This window comes from Haliotis rufescens, unplaced genomic scaffold, assembly GCF_023055435.1.
Source record: "Haliotis rufescens isolate VD_foot unplaced genomic scaffold, xgHalRufe1.0.p SCAF_75, whole genome shotgun sequence".
Taxonomy (NCBI): domain Eukaryota; kingdom Metazoa; phylum Mollusca; class Gastropoda; order Lepetellida; family Haliotidae; genus Haliotis; species Haliotis rufescens.
Genome location: NW_025964367.1, coordinates 1,018,617 through 1,040,928, shown reverse-complemented (window position 1 = coordinate 1,040,928; position 22,312 = coordinate 1,018,617). Strand labels below are relative to the sequence as shown.

The 22,312-nt window shown below is 40.3% G+C and overlaps 1 protein-coding gene across 1 annotated transcript; it reads right to left on the bottom strand.

Annotated features, from left to right (window-relative positions):
• Nucleotides 1-1,933: 1,933 nt before the first annotated feature.
• On the bottom strand, nt 1,934-21,616 carry LOC124150568 (solute carrier family 23 member 2-like). The gene is made up of 9 exons (XM_046522507.2): nt 21,534-21,616; nt 20,645-20,786; nt 12,424-12,605; nt 10,555-10,675; nt 8,957-9,113; nt 7,671-7,924; nt 5,527-5,800; nt 3,480-3,575; nt 1,934-3,022 (listed from the first exon to the last, which is right to left on the bottom strand). Exons 1-9 carry the CDS (start codon nt 21,614-21,616, stop codon nt 2,763-2,765), a joined length of 1,569 nt encoding a protein of 522 aa, XP_046378463.2. The 3' UTR covers nt 1,934-2,762.
• Nucleotides 21,617-22,312: the final 696 nt, after the last annotated feature.

Sequence of the window (22,312 nt, the reverse complement as noted above, 5' to 3'; positions counted from 1 at the left end):
ATGGCCTCAGAAACAAATCTCAGTGTTCAAACTAATAGTTGAAGATTATGAAGAAGTCTTATTGACACTAGGTCATATATCGGCACGTCTCTTGTCTCGATTTGCTGGCCAGTGTCCTTTGTGTTATACAATGCCGAAAAAGTTTGGGATATTTTGTTTTGAGGTGAAACTATAAGAACATACGCAAAAGTCTGGCAATGAAAGTAAGTGATGTATGTGGCAAGAACATTTCCAGAGAAATCAAGCTCCCAGCAGAACATTGTGAAAGTTATGAATCACGTGACCTCGGACAGCATGTGCAAGGGTGATATGCCAGATTGACCATTGTAGGTTGCACATTGTTTTCTTGGAACCAAATGCTCAAAGACCCTTTATTAAACACATTTAATCATTAAGTAACCAATATTATTGATCAGTGCCACCCATCTTGCAGCTGCGCACACGTCAGCATATTTTTGCCCAAACTCTGAATGTCATCAGCGGATTGAGGTCCCGAAACCATCAAAGACATTATGGCGCTCGGAACGACCAAAAATCATCAACTCCAGCCCGGGACAGATCAGTCAGAACGATGGCAGTTAGAAGTCAGTTGCAAACTGTCACCGAGATTGGGGACCGGTTGCTAGAGGCAAGAGTTCAATACGGTCCAAACGCTGGAAATCGTATGCACGGATAGCAGATGCGTGCACGACGTCCACGTGTCACCCCACAACTTGCTGCATGTCTTTTGTAATCAGTGGCGCCAGAGGTGTAGGGAACGTCAGCACTGGGATAATCGACGTTGGGTCTGGTTTTCTGAGTAATCGATGTTCACTCTCGACTTGGGGCGGTCGGGTAGCCTAGTGGTTAAAGCGTTTGCTCGTCACGCGGAAGATCCGAGTTCGATTCCCGACATGGGTACAATGTGTGAAGTCCATTTCTGGTGTCCCCCACCGTGATATTGCTGGAATATTGCTAAAAGGGGCGTAAAACCATACTCGCTCACTCACTCGCACTTAATGAATCGAGTTTGGAGACGTCCCAAATGAGCGATATATGGATGTTAACGTCGTAAAGCGTTATTGTTTTGGGGTGGGTCCATTATGGTAATGGTATGATATCACAATGACTGACCGAACAGCGCGCCATTGTATCCATGGCAGAGTCACAGGTCAGTACTATTGGGACAACATTATTGCACCACATTTGCACAACGTTTTGTGCAACGTTTCTAATTCGTTTTTTTTAGGTGAACGCTTGACTTGCCTTTGCATGTGTCTGTGACGGGTGCCACAGGTAGGTGTGAATAAACTCATCTTTTAGCGAATAGCTTTTTCATCATTACTTGATAGTGATTCGTAGACACATGGTCATGATAATCGTACAACAGATTTTGTTTTAACCGAGGTTTCTGTTAACTGTGGAAAAATGATGTTGTTTTCAGCCCGGCTCTAGGTGTGTTTTATGTGTTTTTCACTTGCAGCTTATACATAGTAAAATATCTACATACAATATCTTTAGACTTCATGTAGCTAGAGACTGCCTCCGTAGAGCGTCCGCCCGGAGAGCGGAAGGTCCTGAGTTCGATCACCGCCCGCGTCATACCAAAAGACCTTAAAAGATGGTACCTATTGTTACCCTGTCTGGCGCTCTGCATTAAGGTGCTAAAACAAGGACTGGTCGGCTCGGAGTCAGTATACTGTGTCTGAGTGGGGAATTCATGTTAAACTGCGGCAGGGTATCTCAGTGGGCTATAGCACAAAAGTCCGAACTGGTACAAGCAGCCACACAGACAGACACAAACACGTGCATGCACGTCGCTATATAAGTGCAATAATCTTGGACGCGACGTTAAACCTAATTTCACCTCACCTCACCTCAAGTAGCTAGCTGTTATGAACAACAGGCCTGACTTTACACATTTACAGGTAGTCACACCTTCATGAAAACTCAAACCATTTTCTTATGTGCTCAAGTTTATTAAAAGCAAGCTATGCCTATAAAAAAGTGGTATATGTAAAAGTACCCAAAAGCCATTCCCTACATAAACTATATTTTAGCTAACTGTAATGCACTATGAGTTAGATGGCCTGGAATTCTGAATAAAGTGAATCTGAATCCAATTGCCCTCACGATACATGGTTGCTTTCATAGTAGAACACCGGTGTTAGGATAAGTCCAAGGCCAGCCTCTAAATCACTTTGAATAGGTCCGTTCCACGAGAATCCCAACCTCAGATGAGGTTTTAAGTATGCATTGTGTTAGCCTTTGTGGGTGTGTTACTGGACGGGCTTATTATGAGAGTTAAAGGAAGAAGGAAAGAAGTTTGCAGTTTCGGAATCGTACAAACGACTCTGTTTTTGGCACAGATTTCCTCTGAATATGGAAACAGTGTTGTCTCTTTAATTCCAATGCATTCTTGAATAAGTAGAATGAACCATTTCACATCCCTTCTCTCGAACAATCAGATGAAGATTCCAGATGATTAAAGCTTCCATCGCTGGATTATTGTCGTGGCGAATAAAGTCAATATCAGCATATGTGTCATTGAACATTACGTTTCGTTTAGAAACTTTGCTTGACAAAACAAATACATTGCTACGAAAACAAGCTAAATTATCGAGCTGCCACATTGCATTCTTGAATTTCAACCGATTGCTAGAGGTAGTGTACTTGTGAATTTGCAATTGTTTCATGGACGATTTCGCTAAAAACTGTAACGTTCGAAGCAAATGTTTGGGTTTGTGTTAAACTGAAACGTAGATGCTCTGACATGTGCATGGCTACAGTTTCTCTATATTTCCCATCGCAACGGGATTGTCTACAGCATATGAAGAACTATTTGACCTTTTCTTACAACAACAACCGCAGCTGAATTCCTTGTCAAATGTAGGAGACATAGGGAAGTAACCACAACATTTTATCCTTCTGATGAACTGAGTGACATAGGGAAACTCGTATGTATCTTCGCCTGTTATGTAATAGTCGCCAGACCCTTCCTTACTCAAACGCCATTTCGTAATGCCTCGCTCCTCTTCGGTGCCTTCGTATAAATCAATAAATAAAGGTCATTAGCATCATTATTTATTGATAATAAGAATATGTTTACGTATACCATCAAAGTGCTTTTCACAAAGAAGCCAATGGCAATGCACTCATGACCTCATTGTCTTGGTTATTTTTTTCTGAGATGTGGAATCGGTTATGGTAATACGAATAAAAAAGTTAATAGAAGTAAAATTGGAAGGATATAGTTTCTTATACATATTGTCGTACGGATGAAATAATAAAAGTAAACGAAAGAAAAAAACGTGTTATTGCTTTTCTTCTCCTACTTTGAATGCCTCTCATTGCTATTCACATTGTTATTGCTTAGTGTGGAGAGAAAGCTCAATCGGTGCAGGTTTTAGACCTTAACGACTTTGGTGAAACAAACTTGATGATGGAGAATTGCGATAAATGATGATGGAAGAATAGATACTTATCCAATGTGAGTGTACCTGGCACAAGGTTATCCAGGAAGCAGCCAGTGAATCCGGCAACAAACATGGGTGTCGACAGCAGCACTGTCAGCACCTGGTCAAAATTGGCACTTCCTGTAAAGCATTCATACGAGTTACAGAGGGAATAATAGTATAATTAATATCTGAGTCTGCGGCGTTTACATTGAGTATATTCTATACATGAATAATAAAAACGACAAAACCTTTTCAATATTTATATTTAAAATGACAAAAACCCTTTCCGTATCCAATAGAAGTCTGTGCGTGAAGTAGAGTCGATTGTACGATTCCGACTATATCATGAGTGTTTATGAATAAATATCAGATAGTAATGATACCAGGTGTTCGCAAAATGGTGCGCGTATCCTGCCCTACCGGTGGCACCCGTCACAAACACATGCAAAGGCAAGTCAATTATTCACCTGATAAAAACTGGTACATGGAACATATGGTACACGTCAAAATAGGGACTTGCAACGAACATAATTTTTGTCAGTGATGAGTCGAATTTGGAAATGTCCTCCACATGTCTACCATAAAACTTTTTGAAAGCTTACTGAGGCCTTGAATGTTGTAACCTTGATCAAACAATTTCTGAGCAAGAGTCTTTGAAATCGTGATAGAGAAAATTAAGACAGGGAATCTCTGCTAATAGCAAAGTCGATTATGCGATTCGGACTATATCATGAAGATGTGTTTATGAACCACCCATCAAACAGTGATACCAAGTGTTCGCATCCTGCCCTTCCGGTGGAAGCAGTTACGAGCAAAGGCAAGCCAATTGCTCACGTGAAAAACCAGAAGCCCCAGAAGTTTTTTAGGAAATTAAAACTTCATAGCAAACTTATGTCACACTTGCCTTAATTCCTTTTTCGTGATTTATACAAATATCTCACAACAGATTTTACGTTGAGTAAAACAATTTCGTGACCTCACACAGGCAGGCGCGGTTAGACCAGGATCCGAAGAACGCGCTAATTTCAGTTAAACGTCATCGAAACAACGGTTTGGGGTATGAGAGAAAATGTACAATGTAGAATAAATAAATAATGTCAACAAACATCTCTCATCTTTAGCCATGACAAAGCCGCCATTGCATGAACGCAAGCCAAAACGGGACAAAACATGGTTGCATGGTACGACCCAGAATATGTAGAGGGAAATGATAAATACAAAGTTCTTTGGAATAGTCCCATGTACAGCCTCAGACCTACCCTGATCAACAATCCTGATCTTTTCCTTTTTAATAAATCATTTATGTTATTGTAATTTCTGTCCCTTTTGACACTAATGTAATTGACAAGATTCAGGAAAAACATGGCAAATATGCAGTCCTCGCTTTCGAAATGTCACGCTTGCATCCCAAGTTGTCCGACTCCCATTGTTTATGGTGCCTTAGTTTTTGTACCTCCCATTCTGTTGACTGACATTGTGAGAGTACCCGTGTTCTTCCTATTCTCCGAAAAGTTTTGGGTGGGTCTGACAAGGCAGCCCTTGATGGGAGAAGTCCAATTCGCTGTCTGGGCTGCGCGTAGAGGGGTCAAGGGCTTTGAGCTGATGATAAGCCTAACCAGCCTGACTGCCAGGATCACCCATACCCTCTTTGCGGCATCCTTTATTGTTATCTTTATATAATAGCATTGCTATTTCTATATCGCAAAATTCCACACCGCTGAGGGACATGCTCAATGCCCAACATAGCATATGTACATGTATTACACAACAGATATAATATACCAGATATTAAACGATATTATTAACAGATAATAAAAGTATACACATTCAGTTGTAGCGCGCGAAGAGCTGAATCTTTTGAGTCCATATTTAAAAACAGTTATACTAGGGGCGCTTTTGAATCGGAAGGGAAGGGGTTCCATAGTTTAGGCATCTGGATGAGAGGAGGATCGAGCACCGAAGGACTTTAGTCTGTATTGTTTGGGATAGACAAGGCAAGTTGGTCATTTGTTTCGAGATTTGTGGTAGGTTTGTACTGGAGAAACATTTCTTGACAAGAGAGAGACACTTCTCTCTTTCGGTTATCTACCTGTATCAATGGCCTGGGAGTGTGTAGCCATCCAGTCGGGAATCTTCAGTCCCAGCATCATTGACGTCCCGATTATCATGAGGTTCCGTGACGACCTGAGGTCAATGAACTGCAGTGTGGACACGCCCACGGCCGTCACCATACCCAGGGTGATGAGGTTCACCCCGCCAATGATAGGGTCGGGGATGATAGTGAAAACAGCGCCGATCTTGCCAATCACGCCAGCCAAAACCAGGAGAATGCCGGCTGTGACAAACACCTTCCTGCTTGCAATCTACAACATGTGTTCATAGACTTGTCATATCTAGTTAGTTAGTTAGTTAGTTAGTTAGTTAGTTAGTTAGTTAGTTAGTTAGTTAGTTAGTTAGTTAGTTAGTTAGTTAGTTAGTTAGTTAGTTAGTTAGTTAGTTAGTTAGTTAGTTAGTTAGTTAGTTCGCTTCGAAACATATCTTGACAAATTCTCGCTTAAAAATTTGAAACCTGAACAAAAGAACATTTTCGAATGGCTAATATATGGTCTAGATTGTATAGATTCAGTCGTCAAGCCCGTAACTATCGTTCGGAATACCCCGTTTTACAGTGTTCGAGGTTGCATGATTAGAAATCACATTCCGACTGTCACTTTCATGATCTGGTAAGCGGCGCTCTGATTGGTCGGATGAAAGGTAAGTAAGAAAAACGTACAACTTTATGGATAACAACGTCTGGTTTATTGCTTAAAGCGACCACCAGTAAACATTCCCTAGCCATCAAATTAAGTTTGACAAAGTCCAAATCCTCTCAATAAAACACCAGGACTTCATCAAAAGAAAACCCTCAGATGCTATAGAAATCCGCCGTCACAAAGCTTTGATCAACAGAGGTATCAAGGGTATTACATATCGTCTACCTATGAAGATCTGATTAAGCAATAGACTATTTTAATTAGGACCCAATCAGCTTGTCATAACTGTAAAATTCCTTTAATCCTTACCCTGTACTGGACCTGGCTTCACCCAATTATCTAACCCGTGAAGATCCGGTGTAATAGGTGTTCAGCAACTCATGCTTGTTGTAAAAGGCGACTTACGGGATCAAGTGGTCAGTCTCGCTGATTTGGTTGAAGCACGTCATCGATCCCAATTGAGTGGATCGATGCTCATGATATCAATCACTGGATTGTCTGGTCCAGACTCGATTATTTACAGACCGCCGTCATATAGCTGGAATATTGCTGAGTGCGGCGTAAAACAACCAAACCAACCAACCAACCAATCATCCAATTATCTACTTGTTATCTATTACCGTTGTTGCCAATGTTAATCTGCTGCTTATTCACAACATGTCATGCATATATTCCTCTCATTATTTGGTTGTCACTCCGGCTTGATAACGGTATAAAATCTTCATCGAAATGTCGCTGTATGCAACAAACCAGAAGTTGTAATCCATAGTCTAAAGTTGTACATTTTTCTCACTATGATAAATATCAGATTTATTTCATATCGAAGTAAGTGTAAACAGTAGACGTACTGATTGCGTTCATATGACTAGTATAAAACATACATCTATAAAAATAATATACATATTCATTATGCCTTAAAAGTGAGATTTACCAATCTGAGAGCAGAACTACTGACCCCACATGAGCCCGTATACCGTCAGTAAAAATCCAAGATGGTTGTTACTGACCTGATATGAGACCGTATACCGTCAGTAACAGCCATCTTGGATTTTCCAACACCCACTTCACATATTTCACATGAAAATTCTGGTGCAGAAGTTCGTTTTTCGACACTGTTTTGTGTTTTAATATCAGTATTTTTTAAGGCAAGGACGTTAATGGGTTTTTTATATAACCTTTATGATTTAAATAAAGATTATATAAAGTTAAAATTATCAATAAGGTTTGGCCTCTGAGGTTTGAAGAGTAGTCTCCCTTTGACCCTTAACGTCTCAGGTTGTGAGTGTTAAGTTTTGAGTTTTAAGTTTTGACATGACGTGCGACAAACATACCAAATAGTGTAAACTTTTCGGCATATTAATTTCGTTATGGTGTCTTTAGTTGCCGTATACGGTGTGATATTAGGTTAGCAGAAAAAGATTGGGCGAGGGTGACACCATAACTGATAGTATTATATCTATGTTATATTTAATATATCTACCTTTGTAATAGCAATGGCACCTATATTTTCACTGTAGGAAGTGCTTGCGCAGATTCCACCAATCATTCCGCCGATAGTGCTTGAAAAACCCTCCGTTGCTATACCTCTATTCACGGCGTGAGGCGGCGGCGGAACAACTTCCGCCACACGCGCTGTAGCGAAATAGTCCCCGGTAGATGCGATGGTAGAAGCAATTGTAGCGGCCAGCATTCCAACGTATCCTGCTGCACTGACTGTAGGCATTCCAAACTGAACTGAATATATAATGTGCGGGGTGACTTGGTGGTAACAAGTCCAAGTAGGTGAGGTGAGGTGAAATTGGGGTTAACGTCGCGTCCAAGATTATTGCATTTACATAGCGTGCATGCACGTGTTTGTGTGTGTTTGTAGCTGCTTGTACTAGTAAGGTCTGAAGCCGATTTATCGTGCTAGCTACCATGACCAATACCCCACTCAGACACAGTATACTGACTCCAAGCTGACAAGTCCCTGTTTTAGCACCTTAATGCCGGGAGCCAGACAGGGTAAGAACAAGTACCATCTTTTAACGTCTTTCGCTATGAAGCGACGGGTGATCGAACCCCGGACCTTCCGTTCTCCAGGCGGAAGCTCTACCGCTAGACCACGGAGGCGGTCTAAGCCTGCGTAGTACATGCATAGACATGTTATGAAATTAATAGAGTAGCATGATTCGTGTCTCTCATCTTTGAGATACCTGTATAAATTCCATGTTAACAGTACACCTGACAATGGTCAAAGTTACAGTGTCTAGTGTATACAAAACACCGATATGTGTGACCTAGATATGTGTGACTTGTGAGGTTTTAGAAACTCTGTAAGACAGCGAGTACTGTGTCTTCTAAATCGAAATCCCACAGCATGGGATCCACGATTTACTCTTATAATTTAAACATCCCGCCGTGTGTATATGTACACCTCTGAATACACCATGCGACCCAATTTGTTTATGCCACCAACTTTGTCAAAGCACTGAGATTTTCAGTTGGATAGCAATCAGGTGCTCTCAAACTTTAATCATAGACAGTCAAGGGTTTCTATGAATATGCAGATACAGGTGTGTTTGTGCGTTTCTGGTTAAACCTAACACGTACCAAGCTGCATGACAGCTGGATGTAAATAATCGAGTCTGGACCAGACAATCCAGTCATTGATATTAATTGCAATGAACAAATTTGACCGATCCTAACCACCATTAATTTTCGTCTTACAAACAACTGGCGGTCAACTCTAACCGGGACTCCCAAGGGCTGGATACCGATACCTACACGGAAGTGGAAAGTAAAACCAAGGTGAATCGTAGAGGGCGTTGATTCTGACGTCAGTCCTGGCCATATGCCCGTGCTGGGTGGAGTTGCTGGGTAAAACGTCCGTCACCGTCAAGACAAACGACAGGAGCCACGTAATCCCGACGGAGAGGATGACCTGAGGAGCATTTCGATATTCTTTTGTTATTGGTTTTACTTTGTTATACTGCTTATAAATATAGTGAGTGAGTGAGTGAGTATGGTTTCACGCCGCTTTTAGCAATATTCCATCAATATCACGGCGGGGGACACCAGAAATGGGCTTCACACATTGTACCCATGTCAGTTGTCATCACTGATCTTCAGTGATTCATTTATGTAATTTTCACGATTATGTTGCCTTTTACGCCCAAATCAGTTTCGGCAGATAATTGAGACTGAATATTCTCTGGCGTTGACGTTTCATGTTTAAGTAGTATTGATTTATACCAATTATTATAGGCAAGGATGCCAAATAGTTACTACGTCTTCAATCTCGGATATCTAGTGTATTAAATCTCTACGTTAATGTCATAAATACCCCGGGCCCATTCACAACCACAATTTCCCGTATGAATTGCTATCCCTGCTTATCCTTTTTGTGAAAACCAGGTGTCATCACTGATCAATACATATAATTTTCATAACTATTTGCCATTTATGTCCCATTGAGTCTGCTACAGCAGGCATTCGTGACTGGTTAATCTCAAACGTAGACGTGTTGAATTACAATGTATATCTCCCTTACCAGTAACGCCCCAAAGAATGTCTCTCGTGCCTTTTAATTAGCTAGAGTTCTCATTTAATCATCTGTTGTTGTTTTTAAAAATATCATGTTACAACATTTTTGGATATTTTTGTAAAATTGAAAAAAAATTATATTAAAAGGCATGAGTAAATTTGATAATTGAGATTGTTAGTGGCAATACTCTCAAATGGGTTTGAAGTAGCGTAAAATTATTTTCCCCCTGGGAGAGTATGAACGACCACATTTATTCCTGCCATAGTTTTACATAGCATATTCGTAGCATACTCGTAATTTTAATTGTCGGCTTAACTTTCTAACAATCGCCAGTAACCAGAGGGATGGTGTAAATCTTGCTGGTTAACATATAGCAGAAGTACGGTAAAAAATTTAAATTAAAATAACCGTAAGTCCTCATGGTCCCTGGCATGGTGGCCTAACTTTGTTTGCTGGTTTATCTTCAGATTAACAGTTACAGTCATAACCCTTTTATCGTTCCATGCTACTTTTAAATACAAATCTGTGATACTCCAGTTGTTTTACTGTCTATTGACGACAGGTCTTTGCTGCTCTAAATTTATGAATTATTAATATGTAACTTGTTTAAGGCACGATATGGCCGAAATACTGTCGATGTGACCATAAATCTTAACTCACTCACTCACTCACTCACTCACTCACTCACTCACTCACACGTGACGTGGACTCAAGATGTATCTAATACAGATAATGGGTCGATAGTATTTATAATGATAGAATGGATAGATAATCAATGGGTAATCCAGAATTCAATGCATGAAACACAACAACGAGTACACATGCCTGTTATACTCACAGGTATCAGCTCAAAGATCGGTGTCCTACTTGCATGGAAACCCTCTCGTTTTGAATATGTTGCAAGTGGAACCCGAATGGTGGACAAGAAGAGGGCAAATATGATCATCAGCGCCAAGGATCTGAAGTAAACAACTCGGACTCAGAATCGGACGTAAGTCATTAGTCATCACATTTAAGCTTTACTTGCATGATACAGAGACACGATTCATGTAAGGTGCCTGTAGGAAATGTTATAAATCAATCCACTTAGAGACAAACGATAACTCATCCAAATAGCCCATCACACTACCTTCACTGCTGCAGTGCATAGTATGATACTTTAGAGCTAGATATGTCAAGTATGCCATCATTACTGTGACATGCTGACATGGAAAACATTTATATAAGATGACACTGAACACGCATATCTATCAAATTCATCTTCGAAACAACGTGGAGTGTAACATTCTGTGATAGGTATTCACATGGTTGTATACTAACGGAAAACATAAATGTGCTTCATATAAAGTTCAATAAAAATATTTTCTGGAATTCAATAATGTATCTTTCAATATATATTCATGGAGACATCACGTGATTCACAATGTGTACTTGCATGATCATGCACGGCGCACATTTTGTATGTTTGTTGGGGGCAAAATATTCCCAAACGTGCTTTTTGAATGTGAACAGCGCATAATGAATATATCTTCGGAGACGTTATCACAGCAGTCAACACTCATAATTTTCCTCGGACCGGTCGACCACACCCGGAATCGATACCAAACTGCCACATTAACTGCTCGGGCGAGTCCTGGAATGAGACCAATTACGCAGAACCATACGCAACCGATGAAGGGGGAACAACATCCGACTACGCGGAACGCCCAATTTTGCTTCCACGTTACACCTTACTTCTCAGGTTGAGACGACAAGGCTGGAGCAGTATATTGTTCACAGAGGAGAACAACTCTGATGGTCGCGCAATGTTCTACGGTCGTTCAGGAGAAAGCTTTAGCGTGTCTGGGATGAGATGGTTAGACTCCTACGACAGGACCAGAACCAACCGGTAACGCTAGTTCAGATGGGCCCATCTTTGCTTGATATCCCCCGGGCAGTTTTACAATCATCTGGTGTCATCAATACGTTGCCGCTGTCTCTCATGCATCAACGCAAATGGTGGTCACACCCAAAATTGACATTATTAAATGAGATGTTACACAACCCCTATTTTAGGGCGTGTTGCTCTGTCACCTGGTGCCAGGTATGGGTTTTGTCAATGCAATTATTATGATAAAACATTGATCAGACGAATGACCAAATATTATGTCGTTATTTCAAATAACATCACATTTTCACCACTTTATGCGAAGCACAGTTACTTTTTTCTGTTAGTATATATTGACTCGAAACATATCATGTTAGCCTGAACGCTTTCGTTTCTGTCGCAATTCACATCTCTAAGTAGGATTATCTCCACCCTACCACGAAGACATGATACTTTCATACGACGGTGAAAGGATAGTTTGCAATACAACAGTTAACCATAAACATAATAGAATATTCTTTACATGATTTGCACGATTGAAAAGTACCACGGTAACAATGAAATTGGGAACAAACAGAAGAATGTATTTTCGACAGAGTACAGAAACCGATTCTAGTTATTCAATCGCCAGAGAATCATGACACGGTTCCTAGAACCCAAGTAAGGCGAAATAGCCAGAGCATAGTACCACCACACAAACGTAGCGCAGCGACTCTCGAAAGTGTACGACAGAATATGATTGTTACGAGTGTCGAGCACTCAGATTGTGTCATGTTGCATAAAGCATGAGCTGAGTGTTCCACAACACAACGAGCGGCGTTCAGACGGGTTGACACTTACAGAAAAGCTATTCCCCAGTGCTGCTCACAAAGTGACAAGGCAAACTGTCCTATATACAGTCCTATGACTGTGATCGTCGGGGCGACAGTGAGCGGACCGATGAACCTGAGAAAGAAGCCAACAAGGCCGGTGGCTCCCAGCACAAACTGTGTTGCCGAGGCCAGCATTAAGTTGCCTTGTATCTGAAAGTCCAAAGGTAGAATTGGAAAACATTACTCTGGAAGCGATGATACAGCGTATTATTACTTGTAGACAAACACCTGGAGATGAAAGTATGGTACATGTATCTCCATACACACTTCATATGTATAAACGCATTGCATCGGTCAAATTAAAATATGAGTGTTTTACGCCTTACTCAATATTCCAGTAATATTACGGCGGTAATTAAGATATGACACTCCACAGATACAAACTCTTGTTTGAGGTTCACGTTATGCTGTTCTATGAAGGAGAGTAATGAAAGTGAAAACAATAATCCTCCCAAACAAAAACAAATGTCTGCACAAGAAATGACCAGTACAATTATTGAAGAAAACTGTTAATCAATCTCTTATTTGACAAGTTTGAAACAAGCATTGTCAATCTACCCGAAATTCAAGTCTAGAAGAAAACAATTCAAGGCACAAGTACATGATCATGTTTTACAGAATAGGGGCAATATCAACACAATACATTGAATCACGTCTTTTTAGGGAGATTAGGCTTGGGTGGCACCAGCATCTGCCTCCTGCATCAGGGATCATTAGGCTGACCTGTGCTTGTGATGCAGTATCGGGTGCAGTCAGATCACCTCTGCCCTGGCATCCATACTAAATAAGGACCTGTCACATATGCCATTCACAGTGGAGTCATGTGGGTCAGTTGACCCTTGATTCTGAAGGTGTCTCGTTTTACCATGGGCCACGAGAAGATATTTACGATTTTACGATAATGGACTTTCAAATATACATAAAAAATACCGAAGTTATTTAATACTTTACACCAGATTATCCGTTGATGTAAAGACAGTTATAAGGTATTTCCCTTATTTCATTGACACTTCGTCTTGTTGTCGAAAGAAGCGTCATCAAAATGCGTTAAAAAACTCCGTAAAACAACAAACATTTTAATGCAGTGTCACGTACATAGAGGTTATCACGCTTGTGTGTTTGGGGATGGTGAACATCCTGTATTTGGAATAAACATTGTATTTAGCGAGCTGAATACATAGTTTGTTTTCCCTGACACAGGGTATATACTATCCCCAAACACACAAGCGTGATAACATTTTTATCTTATAATGTCATTCTTCGATTCTATATACATCTGTATATATTTATGTTTGAGCACACAGTTTCGTAAAATATACATCAGCCAATTAGAAGTAATTTTCTCAAGCTTTACGGCACTCGTTTCAACCTGGCGACTTCCATTTCAGACTAGCTTGAAAAATATGTTGACACAGTTCTCGATTAAAATTTGGAAACTGAACAAACGAACATTCCGGAATGTCTACCATATGGTTGAGATTGTATGGCAGTGCTTCCTACGTACGGTGCAACGCCTCCTTCGTTCAAATGTTTATCCCTCGGAAGCAGAGATAGACGATGATTTTGACGGAATCAGTCGTACGGGCCGTAACTGTCGTTCGGAATACACAGTGTTAACGCTTTCGAGGTTGCATGATTAGAAAACGCATTCCGACTCACTTTCATGATCTAGTAAGCCACGCTTTGATTTGTCGGATGAAAGGTCGTTCTTACGTCATCAGTAATGGGATGTCCTCAGATCTTTGTTTAGCGATAGCGAGAACTAAGTTCTGATTTTAATGAGATTGATTGGATTCTTCATATTACTATAGTTAATCTGTCGTACTATGTCAGATTAACTTTAGTAATGTGACGGAATTGGGTGACCCTTAACCTATTTTGAGTGGTATAGATTAAACATGTTATTAATGTATGGTTTAATGGCCACAACTTGTTTGGAAGTAATACGTCTGTCATGGTGCTCTCGTCATGTGTTTATGTTGTGGAAAGATGTTTGTACACTCAACTGTGACGTCATGATGAGCGTAGTTAGCCTCAACAATTACAGTTAATAAAACTGTGTTTAGACGTGTCACTTTGTTCACCAGAATACACACCGAAGAAAACGGCATACCTGTTTTTGCACCTTCTAATCCATGATCATTCATTATGCAAGTCTATCATCAAACCATGCAAGTCTTTGATTCACTTTGGTTACGTTACGTGGCAAACCACTACTGTGTAAGAAGTATGATTTTTCTGAAAAGATAAATTTATGGAAACAAACATTTTTTGTGATGTTACAGTGTGTTCTTTGAATATGCCTGCTCTTTCTTAGAGAAACTTGGATCGGGCAATTCGCAGCCGTATTAAGTTGGAATCAATTCATTAAACTATTTTTTAATTTATAAACAAACCAAATTGTTTACTGCCACACTCTGCAATTTTCCAGACCAGACAATCCAGTGATCGACGTCATGAGCCTCGATCTACGCAATTGGGATACGATGACATGCATCATCAATCAAGTCAACAAGCCTGACCACCCGATCCCGTAAGTCGCCTTTTACGGCAAGCATGGGTTGCTGAAGAACTATTCTACCCCGGATCTGCACGGGTCATTCAATGAGTATTGTGAAGACGGTAGCAATAAATAATTAATTAATGACATTGGTGGATCAGTGGTTGATATAAGGGTAACGCTATTTTTCAGGGCATTATCATTTGCAGAAGCCCGAGGTCTTCCATTAACTGCCCGACTGTTAAAATGGATAGAATTTATTATCAAATAAAAATAAATAGAGGTTATCACGCGAGTGTGTTTGGGGATGGTAAATTTCCTGCATTTGGCTCGCTAAACACATAGTGTTTATTCCTAACACAGGATATTTTCCATCCCCAAACACACAAGCGTGATAACCTGATAACCTTTTTATCATATAATGTCCTTCTTTAATTCTGTGCTACAAAATCGCTTTCCCTCTCTCACAAACATTACCGAAACATTGCGAGTTTTCCTGGAATGCGCGCATTAATTTTTTTTACGTCACAGGGTAAGTGATGTGTCAGTCGGACAGTGACATTAGCCAATATCATTCCAACTGAAATCTGTTTCTTATACAGTGGCGAAGCAACATATACGCAAAACAACAATTGTTTTTAATTGCCTTTCGCGGCAATCCATCGGTCTGTCCGCTAGAGTAACTGCCCTTTGCCAAAGGGAAGCTACTCTAACCCTAGCCTTTGAGACGTCACGGCCACGTTCAGACGTTGTTGACAGTCGGTCTGTCCTGTTATAACGTTAAGAAGTTTAGTCAGATGTACACACAGCGAGAAAAGGAAACAAGGTAACAATTCAAACATATTTCGGCCAAATCCAACTATTTTAATTTGTGGAGAAGGTTTCAAGTCGCAGAGGTCTACAAACACAGATGTGTCTACTGATCCCGCTTGGCTAGGCCTAGTGCCCTCGCAAAACTGTTTCGAAATTTATATCTCCAAAGTTGCAAAAACTTATAAAATGCCTTAGCTGCGTCACAGTCAGACACTGATTTTCAGTATATTTGACTGTTCTTTTGATAATGATAGCTATTATCCCTGTAGTTTATCCATATTCCCGATGGTCAATTCTGACTCGATCGCCAAAATGACGAGGACGACGCCATGTTTGTTTGTAAACAGTGAAATTAGTCCCTACTTGACCTTTGATATTTGCATCTCTATCCGCATATGACCCCGACGGATATCGTTTTTATCCGTTTGCTTTATCCTGCCGAGAAACCTACTTATTATATGATAAATAGAGGATTCATCACGAGTGTTTTTTTTAATATGGGAAATATCAACCGAGTCTTAGTTAATCGGTATTTGCCGAGCCTTTGCCTCCCTTTTAAGGAATAATTGCATGAACATTAACATCAGCAACTTGTCGAAATCTTACGTATAGATCGGGCGTAGTGATACATGTTTTCCATATCCGTGTAAACCCCAAAAAACAACCTCTTAACGCCTTTATGGCATATTCCTTTGGTGAGAAAAAAAGTTCCTCGGATTATTTTAAACAAAATACTTGAACAGACTTATGCAGAAAAATTGAGATTTTAAAAACGGTAACAACAACGATTCTGTGTAATCTGATTATATCTCTGGTGTAACTTCACTTATAATATATAGTTTCCAATCAAACCGCTCTCTCACTTGAAGAATGTCTCGCGGCTGAGAGGTCAGAGTAAGATGCATTAGTCGGTGTCACTATCACTTTCGATGACAATCCGGAGTCTTTTGACTGGGACCGGGCTTGGAGGTTTAACGAGATTAATCGTTGTTTCCACCAGTAGTGTTGCCAGCAAACATAGTGTTGACACCACCAGAAACATTTATTATTTGAGACCGCTGACTGTGTTGTCTACTGTCGATTTGGACATTACGCGAGGGGCCGCTCTGCATGACGGGAGTTTCATCAACAAGCTGTGATGTCACAGTGTGAGATGGAGTGTTTCGTGAAATGATGTTGGGAAATTTACTTGTGCTGGTCAAGATTAATATGGCAGTAATTGTTCACAGAATGGATGTTTTTGTGGCCAGTTATCTGCATTATTTGATTTGGCGGAACATTATTGTCATTCAACTTTTGCACAAGGTGTTTGCGCGCAGAGTGATTTGTGAGTCGTTTCGATGTTTGGAGACTTGCGGCATCGCACATGTTTTTCATGAGAGAGGAAAGTTTGTTTTTCCCAATACGATAGCGGATAAACCACTGATCGCCAGGTTTAGGCATACCTAAAGCGTGTGTGCTGATGTAAAAGGGATCGTCATCTCGACAGAAGTCGAGTGGATGTGTGGAGGCATACAACTTATACACCTGCACAGGGCACCGAGAGGGATCAGCAACATTAGCCCACATTTTGGGCCTAACGTCGCGACAATCACGAGGATTCTCACCGGACCTTTTCTTTTCTTGTCTCATGGACAGTTCAAGATATTCGTGATCGTCTCCATCAACATGCAATGTGATGTTCCCCCAACACATGTTGTAGTGATCATTGAAACCTCTTAACCTGAAATGGATTGTGTTGTAGAGCCACTCGATCTCTTCATCACCAATCGGGTCGGCTCTCCTTGGTAAGTTGCCACGCCCTTCTTTTTTTAGTTCAGTTTTTCTCCCCTTTAATACTTCCCGTGATCGTAAAAATTCGTTTTAGTGATCTCTCGATGCTGCTCTGAAAACCCGTGAGACTGTTTGGTTCATAATTTTCCCCATTTGTTTTTCGAACACTAATGAAAAACTTGCAGAGAAGTGTGTCTAGTTCATTGGGGGGATTTCGTGCATTTGGCGAAATTCATTTTGGACTTTTAGAAAGTTATCGAACAGTTTCAAATCGTACAAAGTTTTCTTGGCTGTGTTTTTGTTTTGATTGTCTAGGATCACACCATCGATCATGCCGTCCTCAACAACTACAAATCTTCCTTGGGCATCTTTCGGCTTTGTGTTCGTCGTCTGCTTCGCCGTGCTCGACGATGGCGTTTCGATGATGAAACTTTGGCCACAAGGAAGTTTTGATAATCTGCCTTCATCACAGTCAAATTCAAATTCGGTACCAAAAACCAGTAACCTGTAATATCCATTTGTCAACACGGATATCACTGCAGCACTTCCCCTTTGATCTATTAATACATTGTCTCCAACATCAAAGGTTTCCATGTTGTTTGTAAACACCTACTCACGTGCACCAGCGAAAAAAGTCCCACTTCCGGTTATCTAATTTGCATATCTAATTTGCATACTTATGTCATTGGGGTCACACTCCGTCGCAGTGGTGACTCAGCATAACACCACTGCCACAGGCTAATTTGCATATCACGTGACCGGACTTTTCTCTTGTTTGTAAACAAACGCGCTTTTTCAGAAATCAGTATAGAACGGACTAATGCAAGTATTTTGGGGCGCTTTACATATTGTTTTGCATAACTATATAGATATGCTACTACAACTGCTACAGTGAGTTGCATGACAATATATATTTATGCATCAAAGTGACCGTGTCGCTAGCTCTCCGTTGGGCTTCGATGACAGCACGTGGAGCCGTACAACCAATGTAAACATAGGATAACTACGCAAAAACAAGTAGATTTTTACGTATTTGCATACTTTCTCAATGAAAGTTAACCATTCTTTGACATTTGTTTATGAAAATGTGTAGACTTGTCAAACATGAAACGGATGAAAAGCATATGCAATATCTTGAATGGACTGTGAAAGATGTGACGAATCGTCACATGGCGCTGGCCTGTGGCAGAGGTACTATGCTGGCTGGCTGCCGGCCGCATGGAACTCTGGGTAGGAGAGTGCATTGGGGTCACACTCCGTCGCAGTGGTGACTCAGCATAACACCACTGCCACAGGCTAATTTGCATATCACGTGACCGGACTTTTCTCTTGTTTGTAAACAAACGCGCTTTTTCAGAAATCAGTATAGAACAGACTAATGCAAGAATTTGGGGGCGCTTTACATATTGTTTTGCACAACTATATAGATATGCTACTACAACTGCGACAGTGAGTTGCATGACAATATATATTTATACATCAAAGTGACCGTATCGCTAGCTCTCCGAAGGGCTTCGATGACAGCACGTGGAGCCGTACAACCAATGTAAACAAACGATAACTACACTTATTTTCATATTTTAGCATACTTTCTAAATGAACCGTAACCATTCTTTGACATTTGTTTATCACAATGTGAAAGCTTATCAAAAATGAAACGGATGAACAGCATATGCAATATCTTGAATGGACTGTGAAAGATGTGACGAATTGTCACATGGCGCTGGCCTGTGGCAGAGGTACTATGCTGGCTGGCTGCCGGCCGCAAGGAACTCTGGGTAGGAGAGTGCATTGGGGTATGACATACATGTTTTTATGTCATAAGCTTATGTCATGGATAAATGCGTTAGTTAAATGATAAACAACAATATCGGTTTTGAAACATTTACTGCAATCAACACGAATGTGTTACTGACCCACTTTTACAAATATGGAAACGTCATAGAACACACTCCGTCGCAGTGGAGACTCAGCATAACACTATGCTAGCTGGCTGCCGGCCGCATGGAACTCTGGGTAGGAGAGTGGTCATAGAACAAACAAGATGCCGTCACTATTGAACGTGACGTCACCTATCCCTATTCTATGACGTCACCTAACAACGGGCGTGATAATGGCCCGTCGCCAAGCAATATGAGGGCATTATCAAGATACAGTGGCCCGCTCATTTCTGATAATATGCGGGCGGTTTTGTGATAATTCTATCCATTTTAGCTATAATGAGCCGTTTAGTCCTGTACATGATGTTTGTTTCGGATGTGATTCGCTCTCGGTCTTTTCAACTGCCCTCCTTCGTCGGGCATTTAACTGAAGACCTCGAACTTCTGCAAATGATAATGCCCTGAAAAATAGCGTTACCCTTATATTATAGCTAAAATGGATAGAATTATCATTACACCGCCCGCATGTTATCAGAAATGAGCGGCCCACTGTAACTTGATAATGCCCTCAGATTGCTTGACGACAGGCCATTAGCAAGCCCCTTTGTTAGTTGACGTCATAGGGTAGAGAAAATGACGTCACGTATTATAGTGACGTCATCTAGTTTGTTCTATGACGTTTCCATATTTGTAAAATGTGGTCAGTGACATTCGTGTTGATTGCAGTAAATGTTTCAAAACCGATGTTGTTGTTTCTTTTTATTTGATAACAAATTCCATCCATTTTAGCTATAATAACGGTAACTCTCTTTTTCAGGGCATTATCTTTTGCAGAAGCCCTCGGTCTTTTCAACTGCCCTCCTTCGTCGGGCAGTTAATGGAAGACCTCGGGTTTCTACATATGATAATGCCCTGAAAGGTAGCGTTACCCTTATATTATAGCTAAATGGATAGAATTATCCTATATATAATAGGCTAGTGGACGCTCTTGTCCGAGGAAGATGCATGCGTTCCCTGTTCTATTCACTTCTATTAGTCTCAATGTAAAGCACGAGGGCTTGGTGTCTGATCGTTGAAATGGGAGCCTGCAGCTCCAAGAACAATTTTAACGTCCATATACTAGTCTTAATATATCTTCGGCTCCTAAAATGATTAAACAATTCATTGTTATTGATGGTTGACGTGCACGTGGAATACAGTGTGGGCGAATCATGAGATTTTACGTGCGCATCAGATGGAATGACCGTGATTGTCTCGACACTGATGATGACGCTGGAGATGATGTTGATGATGGAGATGAAGATAATAAAGATGATGAAGGAGATGATGACGATGGAGATGAAGATTAAGATGGTGATGAATATACTTCAGTGTGAAAGACTAAGTTTTCTGAAGTTGAGAAAAGTGATATTTTCATTGCAGTGAACATAACACTTGATATTTCACTGCTGTGAACTTTGACGGAACTATTGTCATACAACTGTCTCCCTTTATCGTAAGTGTCTAGCCCGTACACAAACTGTTGACGTCCTTTTTACGTGAGTTCCACATTGACAAGGAAAAATAATGACAGTTGGTCATTTATGGAGTTAATATCACTTCTATCCGTTTGTTATTCTCTCGAAAATGTTTTGTTATAAATTGTAAATTTCTCATTTAACTCGTTAATGGAGACTCAAAGCGCCATTTTTGTTACTCGACCAGCGTGTATTCTTTCGCTTCCAGCAGTGGTCTCCTAATTTCCAAGAATATTTTTTGTTAAAGTTGATTTTGTATATATAATCATATTGAAATGTATGATAAAGAATTTTCGTGACCCTGAATATGTTTTGATACTTTTGTTTATATTTTTTAAGATTTTGCGACAACGAAACTACTTTCCAAGTCGCAAATACAAGAGTTGGTGTACCGTCCCTGTGTGTTAGGTAGGGAGAATTTACGTTTAACATGTTTAAAGGTTTTACATTTGTAATGAAATAATTTAATTTTCCAATAGTAAACTACACAAAAAGTATATAATAAATAGGATATTAGTATTTTATGTGACTCGTGAAATATCATGTTTCTTTCTTTTCGTGACGGGGAAAAGGAGTTATTTTCACTCGTGGCTACATGAATGAGATAATGATGATGATGATGATGATGATGATGATGATAATGGAGATGATAATGATGCCTGTTTGCGTTGTCGCCATATTTTCCATGAACTAGAAAAGTCACAGCCAAATATCATGACCAAGAGTGAATATAACTGTTAGATTGGAATTTTTAGAAGTTGCTAAGTAACAGTAAAAATATTTTATGAATGACAACTTCTTTATTCTATTATAGATGGATTAACTGTTGCTTGACAACGGTATAAGGATCTATACCATAATCAAAATAGAATAAATAAATTGGCATCCATAAAATATCTTCTCTTCACTGAAAGAGTGAATATGTAATTCTGATGGGCGATTTTAACGCCCAAACTAGATATTGATAGTGGAGATACTGAGAGCAATGTAGAAACAGAATTCATATTATATGAATTACATTTGCTACATGAAGAAGTGTACCCGTGAAGATCCGGGGTAGAAAAGGTCTCCAACACACATTCTTGCTGTAACAGGCGACTATGCTTGTCGTAGGAGCGACTAACGGGATCGGGTGGTCAGGCGCGCTGACTTGGTTGATGCATGTCATCGTATCCCAGTTGCGTAGATGATCATGATGTCAATCACTGGATTGTCTGATCCAGACTCGATTATACACAGATCGCCGTCATAACGCTGGAATATTGATGAGTGCGGCGTTAAACAACAAACAAACCTACATACTGAAGTACATAGAGTGTTGCCAGAGAACATTACGTTGGTATTGGGCTAATTGAAATAAATGCAGCTGTAGAA

Coding starts and splice junctions, on each gene's coding strand:
- LOC124150568 (XM_046522507.2), bottom strand. CDS start 21,616: ATGGCGACAACGCAAACAGGCATCATTATCATCTCCATTATCATCATC. Junction 9,114..10,554: donor CGATCTTTGAGCTGATACCT/GTGAGTATAACA, acceptor AATGCTCCTCAG/GTCATCCTCTCCGTCGGGAT. Junction 3,576..5,526: donor CTCCCAGGCCATTGATACAG/GTAGATAACCGA, acceptor AATGCTTTACAG/GAAGTGCCAATTTTGACCAG.